The sequence below is a fragment of the Microtus oregoni genome, unplaced genomic scaffold (assembly GCF_018167655.1).
Source record: "Microtus oregoni isolate MIOR12 unplaced genomic scaffold, Mior012 000002F_ref0000024, whole genome shotgun sequence".
Lineage (NCBI taxonomy): Eukaryota > Metazoa > Chordata > Mammalia > Rodentia > Cricetidae > Microtus > Microtus oregoni.
In genome coordinates, this window is record NW_024543061.1 from 34,724,933 (window position 1) to 34,746,029 (window position 21,097).

Sequence of the window (21,097 nt, forward strand, 5' to 3'; positions counted from 1 at the left end):
ATGTGATATGAGATTAGTTTTGTGAGAGAAAAAAAAATTACTCTCAAGGGCTGTGGGATGCATGGCTCAGTGGAAACTGCTTATCCTTGTCCAGGTCTTGGGTTTGATCCCTGGCACCATCCCCAAACAAAGCAACCCTAGGACTTGTAAGTAGAGAGCTTAATCTGATTTTAGTATCATTATCACAGGGTTGCCAGCCTTCTATAGCCTTAAGGGCCAAGAGAGGACAGAAACTTCTGAACAATTAACCATATCTCATTGCTAAATTACAGCTTTCCCTTAATTTGCCTATGGTATCTGAACGTGTAAGTATTCACTTATTATCCAATAACTTGTTATTTTATGTCTGACACTCAGCAATGGCCTAGTGCTTTAAAATGAGGCTCTTAGTAAATGCCAGAAGGAAATGCTTGTTGTACATGAAGTCATTCTATATAACCACACTGCTACCCTCACTGAGATAATAAAAGGGTTGCTGTCCCTTTCTTCTTATTGAGAATTTTAATTCACATACAAGGTTTACAGTCTATAAAGTGATACAACTTTTACTTAAAGAGAATGCATATAATTCAGTTGCACTGAATCCTAAAGGAGGCATTAAATTACTGTTCCACTTTCTTCCTTGTCTCGTTAATTGTATTTTGGGCTGCAGGAGTATCTAGGCCTGAAAATTGAATTCCCATCTTCTCCAGTTTTAGGCGATAGACTAGGAAAGACAAAAATGATTATTCAGATTTCACGTTGGGGATTATTGTTCCTTTTGAGTGATTTGCCTCTAGCCTGAGATAGACAGCAAGTGAATAATCCAAAGGAAACATAATGAATAAGTAAGTAAGTACAAGGCTAAGAATATATTTTTCTCGAGTTACTTAAGGCTGGGGTTCTACCTGGATGTTTTTATACAACCCTTTGTATTAAAAATGCTGAGGCTAACTTGTAAAATGCCAAGGAAGATGAACTCAGTTATATCATGGGACTACAGAAACATTCGGAAATTAATGTTTCCTTGAACACATTCATATATATATATTCCTGTTCATTCATTCCTGTTTGAGTAGCTTGGCAAATGATACATGCTGCTAAGTGCCTCACTAAAATAACAAAATAAACCAGAGGGTGCTCTGTCTTTTGGTTACACAGCAAAGGAAACTAGCACCCCAAAAGACTTCTGGTGATTTTCAGCAGGTACACATGGGTGTTGACAGAGTCACTCTGATGTCTGCTGAGCACAAGAGCTTTCTAATAGCAATTAAAGGGCCTTTGCAAAGGCCTTCTGCCAAGATCCATTTTTCTCTGCACTACATTAACACAGTATCATCTGTCCATTCTACAGGCACAACAAAATGTAGCACATTCTGCCTTATCCTGCAGTGAGGTGTGTCCTATCATGGTATACTGAGGAGACTCAACAGATTTAGGTCAATCACCCAAGTCAGGCCACAGGAAAAAAGTTGTTCTTCCTTTCAAGAATTAACTGGAAAAATGGTAAGTTTATTTAAAGAGTCTTCTGTTGAAAAGAAAGGTGCCCTGTGACAATTGCGATAAAAATACACTAACAATGAGCCAGGAAACACAGACATAAACACCAACACAGACATATGACAAAGAAAGTCTTCTGGTACTTTACTTTTAGCATAATAACAATTTTACCCTGTCACCAACTAAACATCATTTACCCAAATAAATACAACCCTGGCCACTGAATTGGTATTGACATACACTATAGTAGTCATAATTCTATCTCCTGTGACAGTACTTCTTCAGAGAAGAACTACTGAGATTTTGAAAATAGTTCCCCCAAATGTTTCACTCTCTACTTCCAGAAGGATTTCATATTAGAGAGTCGCAAGGTGGGGCCATTTTTCTGACATTACTGTCACAATTCTTCTTATTATTGTCACTTCAGTGAGGCCAGGCTTGTAGAAGTTATAACTTTAATCCAGCTGTTTGCATCTTGAAGCCTCACCTTGGGGACAATAACTGCAGCTAATCTGCTTTTGGTATCAGCAGTGGACACTTAACAAAGTAGCAGAATGACTTTCCTGGGTACTTAGTGAGAGTGGGGTCACCAGGCCCTGGTGTCTCCACAGCCACAGACAACACAATGTATCTACAGACTCCGAAAGCACACACACATCACTTCCTAATCTCATTTTGCGTTTGGTTTATGCTCAGCGAAAACAAGCCTAGAAACACTCCTTCATGCACTTTTATCTCCCCTCACTTCTGTGGCCATCTCCCCAGACAGATGGGAACATCAAACAGGATAAATGGTAATGGAGAAACGAAAGTTTGCGGCAGATCCTTACTCTGACATTCTCCAAAATTCGTGGAATTGATTTCTCTGTCTCTCTCACCCTTGCTCAGTCCTGATGCAGGCGAAGGTGACATAGCTGGAATATCAATTTCACAATGGTGTAAAGCTTAATACATGATCCTTGGTTCGTTTTAATTTAGTCTTGATTGATAAGGGGTGTGCGACTCAGCTTCACAGTAAAGGTCATGGCGGCTATGGATTCTAAAGGACTGGAGTTCGGTTATGTTTTTCACTTTCTTTTTCCATGGTGCCTTACCTGTCAAACAGCTAATTGAACACTGAGGGTTTCCTGTGACGTCCATTACCACCGTAGGCTCCTGGTGTTTAATTAGACTCTAACCACATTCGTGAATGACCCTATTTCAGTCATGCTATGAACTATAGAAGGCTGGCTAAACCCTCATTGCCTTTTGAGAAAATCTAAGTGTGTGTGTTAGCACCACACAACAGCACTTGTTCAGGGGAGTATCGGTGCCTGAGAGAAGCCATTCTTAGACTGAAGCACGCCCTGGTGAATTCTAGGCAGTTCAAACCAGAACAGTCTTATGTTTGAGATGCAATCATGGAATCTGTTGAATCTGAACGAACACACAGCTAGAAATTGTTATAATCATCCTAGAATCCCGGTGTCAGACTTGTAAACACGGCTCCCTAAAGGACAGGTTTATAGTGCTGGTTAAAATGACAGCCTTGACTGCTTTCTTTGCGAGCTGTAAAGCTGTAAACAGGTAAAAACTTCCTCTCTAAGCTTTGGAGACTCCTTTGTAGTACAGGCTGCTGTGCACTAGGTGACCGTGTGAACATCTTCTAAGACCAATCATGTTATTGTTAAAGACACGGATCCAACTAGCATTTTAGCTAGAGAAAATACAAAACAGGCAAGGCGGCTTATTTAAAGGATTTCTAGTCTTTACTTAACATTGAAATTCTTCAAAGGGATTCATTAACACTTCTGTAATTCAGATTAAATCATTCTAACAGTGTTGCTTTGGCAGAGAGCCAAGCAGCGAGGATGGTATTTTGTGAGACACCTAGAACATGGAAGGGAAAGTGGCCAGCTGTGTGTCCGTCTGTACACTGTCCGTGGTAATGAAGTTCAATAAGAAGGAAAAGGTATGTTCAACATGAAGGGAATAATATATGATTAATGTACTTCGACTTACTTCAATTCAAGTATTTGCTTATTTCATTATCAAGGGATGGGGAGGGAATCCCATCCATCAAGACTCCTCCTTTTTTAAAAAGAATGTTCTTAAAAGAACTTAGGGCAATGGGAGAAATGAATTGGTTTAGGGCAGTACAAACAGGGTAATACAAAATAACTTAGGGCAATGGGGGAAATTAATTTGAGATGAAACAAAAATGGTGATTCAAAGACAAGATTGCTATAGGTTCACCAGCGGGTACTACAGGAAGAAGAGGGCATGTGCTAGAGACAGAATAATTACTGGAGTGGGGCTGGGGGAGGGTCATCATTACTTTTATTTAGAAAGAAGAAAAAAAATCCATGCAGATCTTAACAGCCATTAGGCCGCTACTATCACTCAATTACAGAACCTCCAGTTACCAAAGAGGCACTGGTTCTCACTTGTGGGGCTGTATCCGATTGCTAAGGTGCTAAAGAAAGCAAAGGGACAAAGTGGAAACCATTCCAAACATTTCTGCCTGACTGTACTTGACCAGTGCCAATGCTGCAGCAAGTGGCTATGGTCATGCTAGGTATTCTAATCTCTCTTCCTGTCGAACACTTTCTTAAAAGTTGAGCTAAAATATCCAAATCCCAAGAAATACTGTTGCGTTAGGGTGGAGCCTACCATTGAGCACAAGCTTAAAGTGCCCTGTCAATCCAGGAAGTCCTGCCAGTACTTCGGGGAATGATTTATTTGATCACAAAATGATTACTACATGGAAAACTCAATCCTAATGCGTAATGTACTGAAGAAAGCGGGCGCACAGTCAATAAAGCAATCACTCAACATCCCCTGAAGTTGGGTCATTGATTGAAGAAGCCACATGGTTAGAGAGAAATGTGAAGGGAATATGGACCATTTTCAACTGGGAGGTATTCCTTTGGTGGTATTTTAAAGAGAAATCGCTATGAAAGATGGGTTACTGGTATGAAGCCCAGGTCTGTACCAGTTGGCTGTCCCTGGTCTGGAAACCTCACATGCTATAAAAAGTTAATTACTGATATAACACCCTAAGAAGAAAACTCCGTACCATAAAACTTACAGTTACAGATAAAATCGTGCAAATATGGTCTAAAACGACTCTCTGGCTTTGTGTGTCAGAGATACATGAAACATAAACAGATTTGAAATTCAGACTCAGGACCCATCCTCAGACTATCTCACTGTGGATAAACAAATACTTCAAAATCCAAAATTGGAAACATTTCTCATCTTGAGCACTTTTTGATATAGGATTCTTAACTTTGCAGTTAGCACTTGCTGCATTTGTCGGAGATTTCCTTCAGCCTGGCTTTCCGAATATTTCAGCTGTCTTCCGGCAGCAGGGGTGGGGTGGGGTGAATTCAATTTCAGATTAGCTGGCTTTTGTCAGCACGGTGAACCTCAGCCTTCCTAATGAACTGATGTCTGCACTGATGGTGATGATGCTTTGAGGGACTCTCAGCTGATAATCAGCAAGAGATCCTCACGTGGCCCCTGACTGTTGAGTTTACCTAAGGTCAGCTTTCCTTCTCAGGGCTGCTGGCCTCACTCCCTTCCTTTATCGGAGTCACAGAATAACGGATGTCTCCCCAGACAACCAGGTATGCTGCGCAGCCAGGCCAGAGTGGTTGGTGACAGGAGGAAAGGCCTTTAACCTCCCCTAGCATCTGAGCTGGGATTTCCACAGTGGTCACATCAGGGCAGCTAGGAACAAATCCCGTTCTAAGGAAGGCCAGGCAAAACAATGTTGTTTTGTCTCTCAGCTTCTCCCAGGCCCTCAATATGATGTCCTCTCTCCTAACACATTTTGCCTTATTCCAGGGCACACTAACCAGCCACCTCAGGGAGAAAATGTCAGGGACCACAAAGGCTCCAAAAGGGCCAATAGCGTCTGCAAAGCCTGGGGCATTTTAGGGACTTGCAGAGGTAATATAGTGAAGACTGCTGATGGTGAACGTGCCCAGTAATCATCTCATTAAAAAAGAGAGAAGGGCAATGAGGAGGAGAGTTTAAGATCTGGGAAGTTCCGAAGTGTACCTTTCCAAGTTGATCTTAACAAAACAACGCGCGTCACCACAGGCTAGGTAATTAAGCTACACTCATTCTCTGTGGGCTTTCATTGTTTCCACCTTTTTGAGGTAATGTTTGCAAAGACCAAAGAGGGCAAAAGAAAACATTACCAGTACTTTTAAGAACCCACAAGGCCACAAAGAAAGAACCTAACCTCTTCTCATGACCCCACAATCACTATTATGCTGGCATGTTGGAGCCGCTTCACCAGACAGGAGTGCACAGCAAGCCATGTTCTCCACTCGGGACAGAATTAGAAGACAACAGCTCCTACCAACCACCTCTCTGAACCGGAAAGAAAAACATCCATTTTGACCCAGGCTTCCTCAAGCTGAAGACATCACCTAGGCTACGAAGACAGCCAGCAGAGTCTACCTGCTCTAAGAGGCCGTGGCTTCCCAGACCTCTTAACCTTTAGCCACTGGCTACCCCAGGCCTCCTTTAGCACGGGAGAGGACCTGGGAGAGCAGGAACCCAGGGAGTTACTCACGTCGGTTTTCATACATGCTCCTGGACTGGGCCCAGATTTTAAAAGGATCTGGTTTTTTCTGCCCAGAGCTGTCGGTCTGATCTGGAGCAGGGGCGTCTGCAGGTGGGTACTCGGGGAGCACCTGCGTGCCGTGACTCGGGGATGCCGTGTGCAGGCTCCGGTGGCTGGAGACGCTGTGCTGGGAGCTGTTCTGGCTGTCTTTCCTCTCCAGTGGTTGCTGCAAGAAGGCAAGGGAAGGGGCCAAGAAAGGAAGATGACTGTGACTTCTCCACTGGGCACCTTTCCCCAGCCTGCCTTTGTTGAGCGTGCACGCGCGCGCGCACACACACAAACACTTAAAACGACACTCTGGCTTCTCCAGCAAGTGCTGAATACAGATAAATCCGCAAGTGATTGGCAGGAAGACAGAGGGGCGGACTAGATAGAGACATAACCATACCCATGCTGCTCTCTGGGCTGTAGTGGGAAACAAATCTGATTTCCCTTGTAAGCTCTCAGGAAGACACATTGGGCTTATTTATTGTACGATGCATCTATCCTGACACCCTCGGATCTTGACAAAAATATGCGACTGAAAATACCATAAGTGTTTTGGATGTAAGCCTGCAATATCCACAAGCAATACAATCAGGGCTAAAAATGCTACATGGGGCTCCATATGCTGTATCTCTTAATAATCAAACCCGCTCCGCTCTACAGGTTTCCATCATTCCCATTCCAGCAGGAACTGCATCCGAGCACTGGCAAGTCACACCTGGCAGCGCAGTGATCAGGTACTCCCGTGCAGAGAACAGGAGCTTATATAGTTTTCAGTTAATCAATTCTGAGAGCAGTGCTTTCTACCTCTTGGATCACTGGGGCTACTGTGAGTTAAAAAAAAATAAATAAATGAAGAGCCAACTTGAAGAATGTGTATGTGTTGCCCTGCATGGGTCAGCCCTCCCAGACGGGTAACTTGTCCAAAGTTTAAGTACTTTCAAAGGGGAGCTTCATTGACTTCAAAGGCAGAGTCAAGTTCCTGATCACTGAAACCAGCACAGCACAGACTTACATTTTATGAAATGTTCTCTGAATTGACAGAGAGCACAGGCAAAACCCTGGTAGTGGTTTCACCCCTGCAAATGCAATGTTGGAGTTATGCCTCATCTGCAAAAGACACTGTGTTACTTAGCTTCTGTGCCTAGTTATCAGGAGCTAGGGAACAAGAGCGGGAAGGGGGCCTCTCCATCTTCTGTTATGTACACAGCAGAGATGATGCTTTTTAAAGAGGATACTAGTATCCTGACTGTGTGTATTCTGGTCCCCTGGAGCTCTGCCACCAGAGGCTATCATCAGTCCTCCTTGCTCTCCACTCAGATGCCCTCCACCTTTCATTCCCTGATGGAAATGACCATGGCCCTTTCTCCTTTTAGTCTTTATTTTGCAATAAGTAGATGAGGAAAGTCCAAAAAAAAAAAAAAGATTTGTTTTGTTCCTTTTGCGTGTGTATGTTCATATGTGGGGACATGTGTGTGCAGGAGTATGCATATAAACACACACACACACACATGCATGCGTGGAACACAGAGGGCAACGTTCCACTTTTTGTTTGAGACAGGGTCTCTCACTGGCCTTGAGTTCACCAGGTAGGCTAGACTAGTTAGCCAGCGAGCCTCTGAAAGCCTTGTCTCACCTTTCTGGAATTACAAGCATGTACTGCTATGACCGGCACTGTATATGGGTTCTGAGAATATAACTTAAGTTTTTATATTTGCAAGGCAAGCATTTTATTGACAGACTTCTCTCAACTCCTAGATAGAGTTGGGATCTTCTGACTGCTAGAGACTTGACTACAGGTTTTGGAAAGGACTCATAGTTGAGGAAAATGCGAGGCTTGTATTCTAAGGCTATTATACCTTCGAGAGGATTAGCTTGCTCACATGCAAAGGGATGGTACACACAAAGACGCACAGGGCAAATACAACTCCACCCTTTCTCTCTCCAGATAATAAAGCACTCAGCTCTGTGCTAGCATTTCCAAGATTGGTAATGGCTCTCTGCCACCTTTGAAGGCCCTTCCCCCCTTCCCTACACTGATGCCAGCTCTCATGGCCTCATATCATGCCCCGACCCTTCCTCCGGTGCCATGCTGAGGATGCTGAGGATGCTGAGGGTGAGAACAGCAGCAGTTCTCTGTCAAACGTGCATCTCTCATCTGTGTTTATCTCGTAAGCTCTCATCAGAAAGCACGCACACCATCAGTCATTGTTGGCTGACATTATGAGCAGGTTTCTTCCCTTAAGTTTTATACTTTTCAGCGCTGCTTATCTTTTTTTTTCTATTTTAATAACAACAGGTAACATCTTACAAGCAAGGGAAATCAAAGGCTATTTCCACCTTGAAGTGAACTGTAGTAAACAGAATTAATATGGACTTCGACTTTTATGCTGTTTAGGAGCTACTCTAAATGTTAACACCAAATCATTCAATACAGGAACCGAGTCTGCCTGGAAGACGCACAAACTTCCTTCAAATGTTCACTAGATTTTTATTCCTTATAAGAGTGGCAGATGTCTGAGTGTAGAACGAGCCCAGCATCACTGAGTTCATGTCACAGCTGAAGTAAGTCTCCAATTCTGAAAGCTTCAGTTTCCATTCGCGGGCCCTTAATGTCCTCCAGGCCTGCATGCTACCTACAGTACACTTGGAAGGAAGTCCACATGTAGCTGTTTAGGAGGGTACCTTGAAATGTGTGTCCTACTGACTTCTTGGGTCCCTGTCTCTGAAAACCAAACTTTAACCTCTTCTATTAGGTCACTTTTCCTCCCTGTCCCACTGAGAGTCTGGTGATAGTGTTGCCTGTCTCTGCGGTACCCATTGGTTTTTATGCCCAGTGAATGGTTCTCACAGAGCCGAGGGTGTGCACATGTACTTCAGTGTTTTGAGACAGAGTCTTTCTTTAACCTGGAGGTCCCTGATTAAGCTAGGCTGGCTGACCATCAAACATAACACACTTGCCCATCTGTACTCCCCAGTATTGGATTATATCAGCTACCATTATACACTCTTTAAAATGTAGATGATAGGGAATGACCTTGAATTCCTGATGCTTGTGCAGCAAGTTTACTACCTGGCCCTTCAGGGTCAGTTTGTATGACTTTTCTTGATCACCTACTAGAAGGCTTTGTGCATGAAAGAAAATTCGCTTCTCAACTGAGACAGCACAGAATTAGATCTACATTGCCCTGCTCTGAAGTGCTAGAGTTATAGGTCTGTGTTACCTTCAACTCATTTTCCTAAGTGAGACACCAGTTCAAAGACAAGCAGCCATAAGCCTGTATCCTTAGCCCTGCTAAGGGAAGCCTGTGCATGCAGCACATGCATGGGGAGAAATAACTAGCACATTAAAGCAGGATACCAGACAAGGCTTGCCTACAGCGATCACCTGCAATGTATTTATTCAACTTGATCAACAAATACAAATGGATAATTTATACTGTGCCAGACACGCAGAAACACAACAGATAAATATAAAGATGTTACCTAACTGCTTGGAATTTATATGTGGAGATGGATATTGAATTAATCAAATATTCAGAATATATTTAAAACAACACAGCACAATGTCCTCTGGTCTAAGGATGGGTGTGTAGAAGAGTACCTTGGCAATGCACCCAGCATGTGCTAATTCCTACCATCCAAATGAGCGTGGAGAGGCTGCAGTCTTCAGAATGTCTGGCTAGTGTGATGCTGTGAGGGGATGGGGAGCTGGACATGAACTTGGAAGCCAGATCACACAAGTGTCTTATGTGACAATGTAAGGACAGGCTTCCTTCTTAGCTCTGGAGGAAGTACTTAAAGTAAGAATGAACCAGGAGTTAATGCACTTCCAGGAAGTTTGCTCAGGCTCCTGGTTAGGAAACAGATGTAGAGAAATGGCTGGAAGCAGAGAGGGCAGTCTGTGGTTCCTTGTAGCTCTGCACCTGGGCTAGCTTCCCCTGGGGCAGGGGTGTGATGAGGGTGAGTCACTGCTGACAGGGTCAGTGGAGACAGGAGGAAGAGGACACTTTAGAAACACAGGTCTCACCCATACCCAGACAGAAATCACAAATCTTAACTATTGTCACTAGGTTGATATTTTTTAACGAAGAATTTCATTTCTGATTCTCAAATCTCTGCCAACTTGGAAAAGGACATGAGCTTAATTCTGAAATCTCCTTAAGAGTCCTTGGCCATGAACTTGTATCACAAAACCTTTTAGAATGAAATTGTACCTATCTCCCTAAAATGAATGATTCTCATCCTACTTACTGTCAGGTCAGAAAAATTGGGAAGGCGCAATGGTTTTTATAAATGGAAATGGGGAAAAAATTTATCTCATCAGTATTTCACAGAATGATTTAGAAATGGACGTTCCTATAAAGTGAACTGAAAATATTTGCTTGGAAGAGCAAATGAAAACAGACAGCACTTAGGAGCTCAGATGATGAAAAGAATTCATGGGGCTTAAAAACGACAAATTGATCCATTTTAAAGCCAAATTATTTACAGTTGATGTATCTGCCAAGACCCAAGGCCACTGCAGAGATTTGCATGGACAACAGGAGCAGATCCAAACTGCTGAGGTATGAGGCCAAGGTCATCAAAAGTGCGAAAATTGGACACCAGGTCTGTGTCAAGGCATAGGCTGCTCTTTACTTTTGCCTCTTTCCTGTATCGGCTTCCAAGTCAAATTTCTTCTCAAAGACAAGTGAAGGGAATTCATGGAGAAAAGGAGACCACTGGGAGGATGGAAAAAACAAAATCTGAGTCACAAAACAATGTAAGAAATTTAGCCAAATGGATGTTCAGGTGCTTACTGAGGTGGGATAATTTGACTGATAATCTGAAGCCAATCTCTCTATTCCTTTTCTCATCTCCCATCTTCACTGCTTTTCCTCACTGTCTGAAGAAACTTTGGTGTGATCCGAGTGGTGGCTTTGGGGTTGGGAAGCCCAGGAGTGCAGTGTGAGAGGCAGGGCCTATCACAGAGAGTGATTTAGTCTGGAGCCACTCCATGCATACGCCATTGAAGAGGGCTCGTGTCTCCCAATCCATACATGACCTAAGACGTCTTATGTCTCCTCAAGCATATATAAGAGATCTTGTATCCCCCTCACGTCTTAATATCTAATTCCAGAAATTTCCTTCAGTATCTCTTGCAGGCTAAAGGGATTGGAAGCGAAACTTTCTATTGCTGTTTTGAAGACACCACCTTGTCACTGCTTGTAAAACTTTGGGTGTTCCCAGCCTGCCAGACTCCAAATAACTTCACAGTTCAGCCATGGTTCTTTGCTCTGCCCTGGGTCTGGGCTTTGTAAGACTATTCAACTCAGGTCATTTGAACTGACAGCTCGATGGTCCTCCTTCATCAGCTTTCAGTGTGTACGCTCACCAGACTTTACTCCCCAGGAGAAGAGGGTCTAGACAGGCCTGTCTGCTGACGTGGTATCTATTTCTCTCCACAGTTCCTGGGAGTCGGGTATTCTCTGCCTTAGTCTCTGGATACCTGCACTATTTTAGCACCTAGACGACAGGCAGTATGCATTTGTACTTCCAGTGCCTTAATTCAAGTTCCATACTTGGGAGTTCTCACTACTTCGCTGAATGAAAAGATGGATAGATGGCTGAGGGAGTGGAAGATACATGGATGAACAGAAGACTGGTGAGCAGGGAAAGAAATGGACAGATTGACAAAGGGAGGCTGGAGAAAGTGGGATATGATCCAGCATGAACACAGGTGGGTCTGGCTTACAATTTGTTTGGGTGTGCAATTTAGAGTTTAAAGCCCCCCCCTACAAGATCTCTGTGTGCGATTTAAACTGACAATTAAAATTAAGCTTCTCGTCAGAATGATTACGTTGGGTCACAACTTAAGTTTTCCAGAGACGCCTTAAATCCCACAGCAAATGCGTCTTATTTTTTTACTGCCATGTGGTAGAAAAATCTGTGACGGTGTAGAAGTCCAAGTATTAAATTAATTAAACATCATTAAGACATCACTATTATACCGCAAGAGTATACAAACCCCACAAACTTAGCATTTAAACAAAATCTAGGGAGTTAAATTCTTATTAAGAGTAAGCTATGGGGACAACCCAGGAGGTGGAACAACATTAAAATGCTAAAACCTTCGGCTCTAATAAAATCTCAACTGCCTAATTATTAAAAAACATTAAAAAAGAAAGAAAAGGTATGGCAACAGAGGGACCCTGTCCATCATCGGAGGAAGCCAAGCGTGTCAAAACCTTGTGGGTATAGCGGGAAGCCAAGCAGCCAATAGTGAGGACCTGGTTTAGATACTATTCACTGAGCTGGGAGGGAATCTACATGGATCACAACCCAGGTACAACTGCTGCACTCTGGATTATGCAGTCTGCAAAAGTGACACTATCTGTCACCACCTGAGTGGCTCAACCAGCACCTGGCCATCCCTCACCCCCGTGGATTCCCTCCAACCCCTCGGAAAACATCTCCTAGTCACCTGTCCCATTGGCAGGACACCATCCAAATTCCAACTGGGGAAAGGGAAACAGCTTTCCATCCACCTGTGCAAGCCTCACTGATCACAGATGTTTGTAATGTTCCCCTGCCAGGAGCAGTCCTTGGCTGAGAGTCCGCTAATCATTTGCAGTAGCTGCCAGTGTGCCAGCATGCCATGCAAGCTGCCATCTCTGTCCTGGAGCAGAACCCAGGTGAGGACAAGCCCCACGCTAGGAACCTGCTCTGGAGTCCAGCAGCACCCACCCACCCTCTTCGCCTGCGGTAATCAGAAGCCAGCAGACTGTGGGCAAAGCGGTTAAGAGAGCTTTTTTCCCTAGGAATGCAACTCAAGTAATTGGCTTGTTGCTCACTAATGACATGGCAGCCCCCAAAATAAACTGCCAGAGAATTCTCTTAACTGATTTCGTGAACGTGGGCTCTGTGCATGCTTGATGCTAGGTGTCAGCCGGGTAATTCAGAAATACTTCCGGGAAGATGATATACAAACATGACAGAACCTCTCCTGCCACAGGTGCAAACAGCAGAGACCACCCTGCTCCCAGAAACCATGTTAGTAGTGCAAAGCGGTGGCTTCCTGTCAAGATTTCACAGCATGGAGGTGTGTAAAACAAGTCCAACATCAGCACAGCATGGCCATGGAAGGCTCGCGCTAACCCAAGCTCGGGAGACGCATCTTCCAGCTGCACTCGATTTGTCTGAAGGCTGAATGCGTCTCTGGTGAGGACCCAGGGATGGCGATGCACACATGCACACATGCGCACATGCACACACTTTGGCATCTCTGTGCTTTCAATGTGGGCACCAAGCAGCACTTTCCTGCTTGGACATTAACACAAACTGACACGGGAAGCAGCCCTGAAGTCAGCGTTCCAATCGCCACAGCCCTGTGCCATCAGAATCACATCAATTACTGCAGGTTTTTTTCTTCACAGAACGGGGGAGTTGGACTTCAGAATGCATAAAGCTCCCCTCGCTCACCTCCTTAATAAACTTCTGCCTGCCGCTGCCATGCTTGGAGACAGGTGGAAAGAATTCAGCTGCAGCGCCTGAAGCTGCAAAGTTTTAAAGGTCCTCCTCCGGATGGCACAAAGCCACATATTTCCCCGTTCAGAAATCTGCTAAGTTACAAGGAAGCTCCTTCTTCTTCCTAATATTAATGACTCAGAAAGCTTCTCCCACCTAGTTCAATTTCACAGGCATTCAAATCACAGATTTTGAGTTTTTAAGCGGCATTTTAATTTGTTGTTATAGCCCTAGGAGTGAAAAGCTCATACGACCAAACACAACACTGTAGCCTCTAGGCTATTAGCCAGCATGCCAAGTAGGTAATGCATCTTCAGGGAAACCAGATTAGAAAGGACAGTAAAACATTGATTTTTTTTTTTTTTAAAGAATCCTATACCTGCAGCATAATGCTGCGAAAGCTAGCGAAACAACAAAGGACATTTCCCCAGCAAGGAAATGTCTTAGTCTCAGTGCTGGGCAGTGAACATTATTCCACCTGAGCATGGACATATACAAACATAGCAATTCTTCTCCGAATTCACAGGTTTTGTGAATAATTCCCCACTGAGTGCATACGGAAGCTCTGAGAGAACTGGTAGCCATGTGAACGGCTGCCGGGAACACCAGTTGAGAAGCCAGCGAGCAAGCAGGTGGAGCCTTTTCTCTCTCTTCCTCCCCCAAAGGAAACAATAGCATTTGTATCAAGTTGAAACAGCTCAGAAACTCGCCCATTCAAAGGAGTTGTGAGCATTGGTGCAGGGAAGCCAAACTGCATTGTTTTAATCCTCAACGCTTTTGCATCCTGCTCACACATCTCTACATAGTTAAAAGACGAACCCAAATACCATTTAGATCAAACGTATCTCCAGAACTTAATTAAACGAGCCTGTGCTCCTGGCTCCTGCATCCACTCTAAAACACATTTATTACGGTGAATTCAGGCAGCGGACCTTCCTTCCGCTGGGGTCCCCTGCCCCCCCCCCCCCCCCAAGCACCAAGTAAATGACAAGTCCTTACCGACTTTGGACTCTTCTTGGGAACTGGTAGCCCTAGAAAAAAAATGCAACAGGGGGGGGGGGGGAGACATCATTAGCATATAAATGTTACCTTTTCTTAAAGAACAATCCCCAGGTGTTTCATGGCCACCTAGTCATCTGCAGAGTTCTGTCAGAGTCCTCCCCAGCATCGGAGTTACCAGGCTGTTCATATCGAATCAAAGCTGAGGGAGGAGGAGAGCGAGAGGCAGGAGATCTATCTGCATTAGCTATGCTGACTTGTACTGCAGCAGCCTGGAGGCTGGGAAAAGAAATTCACAGACCTCAGCGGCCTGGGAAATTGAACACTTGGACAGAATCTCAAATGCTCTTCTGGATTAAGAGAGACTTAACTTACAATTAAGTTCAGGATATTCCCTCTCCTTACGATCCACTTGTCAACGGAAATGGACCAATCAGGACAGAGAAAAGGATATATATTTAGTTTTAAAGGACAGCATGGTTAAATTTATATCCCCCCACCCTGTCTTTTTATTCCCCTATGTATTTCAGGCAGAGAAATGCCTTCTTTAGCTTGGATGAGCTCAGCCTCAACACAAAGACGAATGCTCTCTCGCCAGCAGAGAAGGCTAAAATAGGAGCACAAGTTCAAGTTGGTCTAGGATACCCTCTGGATCATCAGCACACATCTTGATATCTGTCAGTCATCTAAGCAGCCCCCTAACTTAGCTTCTGGAAAAGACTGGGGCTTGGAGTGGGCTCCGGAGAGGTAAGCATGCCATTTGGAAGGAACAAGGAAAATTTCACAAAGCTGAGAGAGAAAAAGACAGCGAGGGAGAAAGAGAACGGCAAAGGAGACAAAGGTGGTGGCTGAACCTGGTGGGCTGTCCTCAGACCCTGTCCTTAGTGGGAGGAAGGGCTAGGGCTGGAAGGAGCCAGTGATCTCATCACTTCTAGGAAAGTGAGCAGCAATCAGAGGCAGGCTGATGGGGACCCTGTCACCAGACAAGAGTGAGGAAGGGAGGTGAGAAAGGAAAACAAGCACACAGTGGTGTTTGGAAAGTAATCATCTCCCCAGCTGCCACCTCTTCCTCTTTCCCTGTCTGAGCAGAGTGAGACGGCAAGCTGTAGATCCCATCTGCACCAATGCCAAACATACATTTGGGGCGCGATGATTCTGCATGGACATTTCAGCCTGGCTCTGAGAAGTGATTCTGATGTAGCCTGATGAATTTCAAGTCTTTGGGAAGTCACTTGTCACATCTGCCGCCATGCTAAACCAGCGGAAATAAGAGGAAGTGGGTAGCAATGCTAATGTTGTTCACCCTACCAGTGAGGCCTCAGAGAAGTCAGGGGCACTCGCAAGGCTTGTCACATCACAATAATGGGGTTTCCATGGTTTGACAGAGTAGGTCTCAGATCTCAAAATGTAACACTTCATTAAATATAAATGCTCAATCCTAATACCCCCTACCCACTTTGGGGAGCAGAAACCTTCAGTACTAACAATATTCCTCAAGGTTTCTGGTGCCAAGGAAGACGCTTCAGGAACATAGTTGAAGAAATTGTGACAGGGCAGAAAGTGGGACTGTTTCAAGAGAGACTAAGGCAGGCCGTCACTTTGGAAGCTTCGGCAACTTAGTTTCTGCACTAATGAATGGAAAGAGCGAGGTTCACTTTTAAGACTGTTAAAGTAATTAAATAGCACAAAATATTTGAGAGCCTCTGTCCCGGATGTTCTTTTACCTTCCTTGGCTGACATCATCTATGAAAAAATGTTAGGAGTAGCCAGTTTCAGTTAGGGGAAAATCATTTTGCTGAATTAATTAACACCCAAAAAGATTTAGCAGAGGATTTACTTACAGATTGCAGACTAGGTTGAATCATTTTTATATGATCTTAAGAATTGGGTGCTTTTATTGGTCAATAGGATGCCCTTAATGAACTTTATCAAATGATATTACTGAGTTACTGCATACATTCTGAAACTACATACTATACATATGTATATAGTATGTATAAACTATATACATGGTTATGTACACATTCTCTCCGAATTCTTACACATTTACTTGGAATAAACTAAAGTTTCATTTAGTTAGTTTTTATAAAACTTGATTGATCAGTATCCGCTGACTTCTTATAGAGTCTCTAACTAGCTTTGTAAGACTCCGGTCTGGGCAGTCACCAACTGTCCCTTAAAACTGAAATTTGTAAGGCAATGGTATGTCATTCTCTGCCACAGAGGGACCATCACACATTCCCTACGCTGCATCCACAAAGAGGCTCACTGCAGCATCCTGATACGGGGAAACTGAGAACCACCAGAACTTGTAAATAGCTTGTGGGGTAATCAACCCACAAAGAACTCCACAAGCTTTGAAGGAATGAGCTCTCTCTACAGGCAACAATGCAGAGACTGCCTCCAAATGAGTGTGAACAGCACAAGAATGGTAGTTATAAATGAAGGGAGGCAGTAGACTCAGACACACAGTTTTGCCCTCTGTGAATGTCCCCAAACCAATATCATGGACATCATCATTACCAATCTCACTAAGGTAATAAGATAGCAAATTTAAAATAAAAATTAGCTAATAGCCCTTCTACTATCAGCAATATCAACCAGTATGAAAGAAATGGGGATAACCAATTAATGTATGTTTGTGTGTTTCCTCTAGGAATTGCCCATATGATGTTCTAGAAGGTCCCAGCTAACCTGACCACCCCAACACACACACACACACACACACACACACACACACACACACACACACACGGTTTCTTTGTGGAGCAGTGGCTATCCTGGAACTTGCTCTGTAGACCACATTGGCCTCGAACACTCTGAGATCTGCCTGCCTTTGTCTCTCGAGTGCTGGAATTAAAGGCATGAGCCACCATGCCCAGTCCCATAAAATTGGATTTTGCAGTAAGTAAGAACACCTCTTCATAAGAGGCCTTTGCTTTTCTCTGTTAGTCAGCTGCTGAAACTTTCATTTTCAAAGCCACACCCTTTGACAGAAGCCCAAAGTAGGTTATGGCCACAAATTAATATTTAAAGAATCAAAATCAAGACACTTCGCTTGACTGCTTTAAAATGGGGGGCTGGGGATCAAAGATTTGTTTTAGGCCCATATGGCCATTAAATCTTAAAATCTAATAAATATGAATGCTGGAACAAACTTCCTTGTTACAATTTATAATTTATTTCTGTAAAAACTATTTAGAAGGATTGAAAGGAGTTGGGAAAAGCCCCAGAACAGTCACTTTGGGGACACATTCTCTAAGCCCTAGACACCATGGTACACAGCTCTCCCCAGAAAGAGGCAACTGCACACCACCCCGTGCTGGGTAGAATCTAGGAGGCAATGCTAGTCTTTTCTTTCTTCATGGCATAGCCCTGGATTGCTTAAGTAAATTTCTTTTTTTGTGCACCCGGAAATGCACATTTCTTTTTTTTTGTGGCAGCCGGAAGGAGGGTTGTGCTCTATAAACTATACCCCATATTGCTTGTGAGACATATGGGCCCAAGCAGCACCTGTCTTAATGGGCTCATATGGTCCACTCAAGGTAAGAAGGTCCTCCCCCGCCCCCAAGAGGGAGAAGAAAGCATTTATGGATGGCGCCATCTGCTCTTAGCACCCAAGCAACAGCAAATGCTACTTCTAAGAGACTCCAGAAAACTTTTACAGGGAGGCATGCGCTTAAGGCGTGAGCCTGCGTGTGATCTATGCAGTGAGAAAAGCCTGGGCCCTGCATCTCTAAGCTCCCCAGCAGAGAAAACAAAAGGCAAATGATCTGCTAGCGAGGGGGACACCACCATTAACACAACAGGAGTGCTCTCTCCCCCACTAAACACCATGGCCCCCAACTTTGTTCCCAGACTCTCTCACATTGCTAAATAGAAGAGTGAGGTTTTAGATGAAATCTTGTAACGGTTGGGCACAAGTAGCTTCCAGGGAAAAGTAACACTACAAGCCTTTGGGAAGCAAGGAAGTCATACACAGAAACATCATTTTCTTTGGCTCATGGGATTCCAGGTCCCTTTACTACCTATGTCATTATCTCCTGCAACAAGGACAGCTTTAGTCATGAACATACATATACACATGAATGCTATAATAAACAAAAATCTGCACGTTTGCGAACAACTGAAAGGGTTATCATTAATTTCTGCACCTTGCAAGTCACTTCTTTCCCTGAAAATGAACACAGACACATCACTCTCCCTTCCTTATACTAAGAGGATTGAACCTAGGGTCTCACGCACACCAGGGCAGTGCTGTACCAGCGGAGCGATAGAATCAGTCCTTGGTTTTGTTCTCTTTTTATTTTTGAGACAAGGTCTCAGGCTGGCTTTGAACTCATGACTTTCCTGTTTCAACTTCTGAACACTAGAAATAAATGGTAGGCTACCATGCCAAGCTGATGCATAATTTTGTCTAGGCAAACATTTGTTCCTGCCCTAAGGACAGAGTAAAATGGTGAAGAAATAGGGGTGCTCAGCTGAGCTGTCAGGAAAGCTAAACAGAAACTTCACTTCAGACCAGCGAGGAGTGAATCTGCAGTCGCTGGGACAGAGGGCTTCTATGGCCCCAGCATCCTCCAGGACTAAAGGAAGTGAGGCAAGCAACCCTACCTGACTGACAAAATGAAGAAAAAAACCTGGGTGTTGAAAGGGCGAATTCTGAAGTCACTGTGACACATAAAGAGGATCTAACTAATAATAAAATGTACAGCGTCACCGCTGGCACTTCCTTCATTATGGCTTCCATTCTCCTTTCACTGGGTCTCCAGACACGGCCACTCCACTACAAACACTTTGCTTTTCTTTAAGCGTTCCAACAAATTCTAGGTCACTATTATGCACGCTACTGAACACATTTCCTTTTACTTGAAACTGGCTAAAAGGAAGTATCTAGAAAATGACTGTGAGGGGAGGAACTGCAATTGAAGAACACATTTAATATTTAATAATAATAATAATAATAAATAGGGGGCTGGAGAGATGGCTCGGTGGTTAAGAGCACTGACTGCTCTTCCAGAGGACCCAGGTTCAATTCCCAGCACCCACATGGCAGCTCACAACTGTCTGAAAATGCAGTTCCACAAGATCTGACACCTTCACATCAATGCACATAAAATGAAGTTAAATAAATCATTAAAAAAATATTTTTAAAAAATAATAATAAATAATATTTTGAAGCAAGACGCTGCTCTGAATGCTGTTTCTGCTAGGTAACACATGGCCCTGTTTATAGTGATGAGCTGATCTGCAGACATCCAATGGGTGGGACAGATCGCTGAGAACAAGGCTCCTCCATGAAAGCAGAAATGATGATAGTTTGAAAACAAGTACTTTTGAAACAAGCCATGAACATCATTCCATACCATCTTGCTTTTTTGTTTGTTTTGTTTGATAGAGAACTCATAAAGGGGATATAATATAACAGACGTAAATGAGAATGTTAATTTCCACTGACCTCCATGCAGATAAAATTTAAATGCAAGGGGGAGCTCAGGCTGGAAGGAATATGGAAAGAGTCACTCACAAGTTTAACCACAGTGCAGGGAAGCCCTACTACAGGACACGAGTTAAAATGACTTAAAGCAGTGAATGAGGCTGAAGAGGCTGATGACCTGATAAAGAGAATCCGCCACGTAGTAGGTAAATCCTGTTGAGAAGTTTCTTCTTTGTTGACAATAAATAATGAAAGAGGCTGGGTCTGGGAACAGCCACCTTAAACTCTGGTCAACAAAGTAGTAAACCGAGAGACAGTATTTTAGCTGAGACCAGAATCATAAGAAGGAACCTGGCATGAGATTATTCATCCACCCAAGATTTCCTGAGCTCTGCATATGTCTAGCAGAGCATGGCTGTGGCGATCCAGGAACTTGGGATATGACCTTTGTGCTAGAGAGGGTCCTAGTCTGTTCACAAACCCGAAATAACAGAGTGATGAGCATGAACCACCATGATAGAAGGCCACCCTACCACATAGAGAACAGAGAAAAGAAACCAATTCTGCCAGGAAGAAGGGAGCAGAGGGGATGGCTGGAATCAAAGAACAGTCAGAGTTTGCCCATGGGGCATGGGAGAAGCTGGCAACAATATGCAATGACTGATGATTGCCTGAATAAGGATCATGACTTTTAAGGTTGTTTCAGGCTAAATAAGTATGTCAACACAGACTCAAAGCAAAGCTCGAGTCAGGGTACATTTCCACTGATGCATCTGACAGACACAATACATCACAAAATTAAATCCATAAAACAAAATGAAAAATTATTCTACTTTGGACTGTTTGATTTCCCCCCCATCTTTCCTCGAGCCAAAAACTATCATCAACTCTGCTGAGTAATTTTTCAATGCGAACACAGTGTCAGCTGCCAAGAACACGTGGATCAGACTCACTGGCCCCAGAAAGATGAAGACATTCTTCTTTGGACACTATGAAATAGCATCATACTTATATTGCAGAGGGCTAGATGGATTTCAGGGTCTAGAGTAAGGAGTTTCATGCTGTGC

The 21,097-nt window shown here is 43.8% G+C and overlaps 1 protein-coding gene across 20 annotated transcripts in view; it reads right to left on the bottom strand.

The window, feature by feature from the left end:
• The window catches only part of Magi1 (membrane associated guanylate kinase, WW and PDZ domain containing 1), a 592,347-nt gene that overhangs the window by 25,644 nt on the left and 545,606 nt on the right, over positions 1-21,097 (bottom strand). For 14 of the 20 annotated variants that reach the window (XM_041638278.1, XM_041638262.1, XM_041638301.1 and 11 more), the window contains 3 exons: positions 14,594-14,625; positions 6,050-6,266; positions 2,310-2,393 (listed from right to left, as the gene is read on the bottom strand). In XM_041638278.1, the coding sequence (XP_041494212.1) occupies positions 2,310-2,393; positions 6,050-6,266; positions 14,594-14,625 (333 nt within the window). The remainder of the gene's footprint in view (positions 1-2,309; positions 2,394-6,049; positions 6,267-14,593; positions 14,626-21,097) is intronic. The other 6 variants (XM_041638327.1, XM_041638324.1, XM_041638294.1 and 3 more) reach the window with 1 other exon arrangement.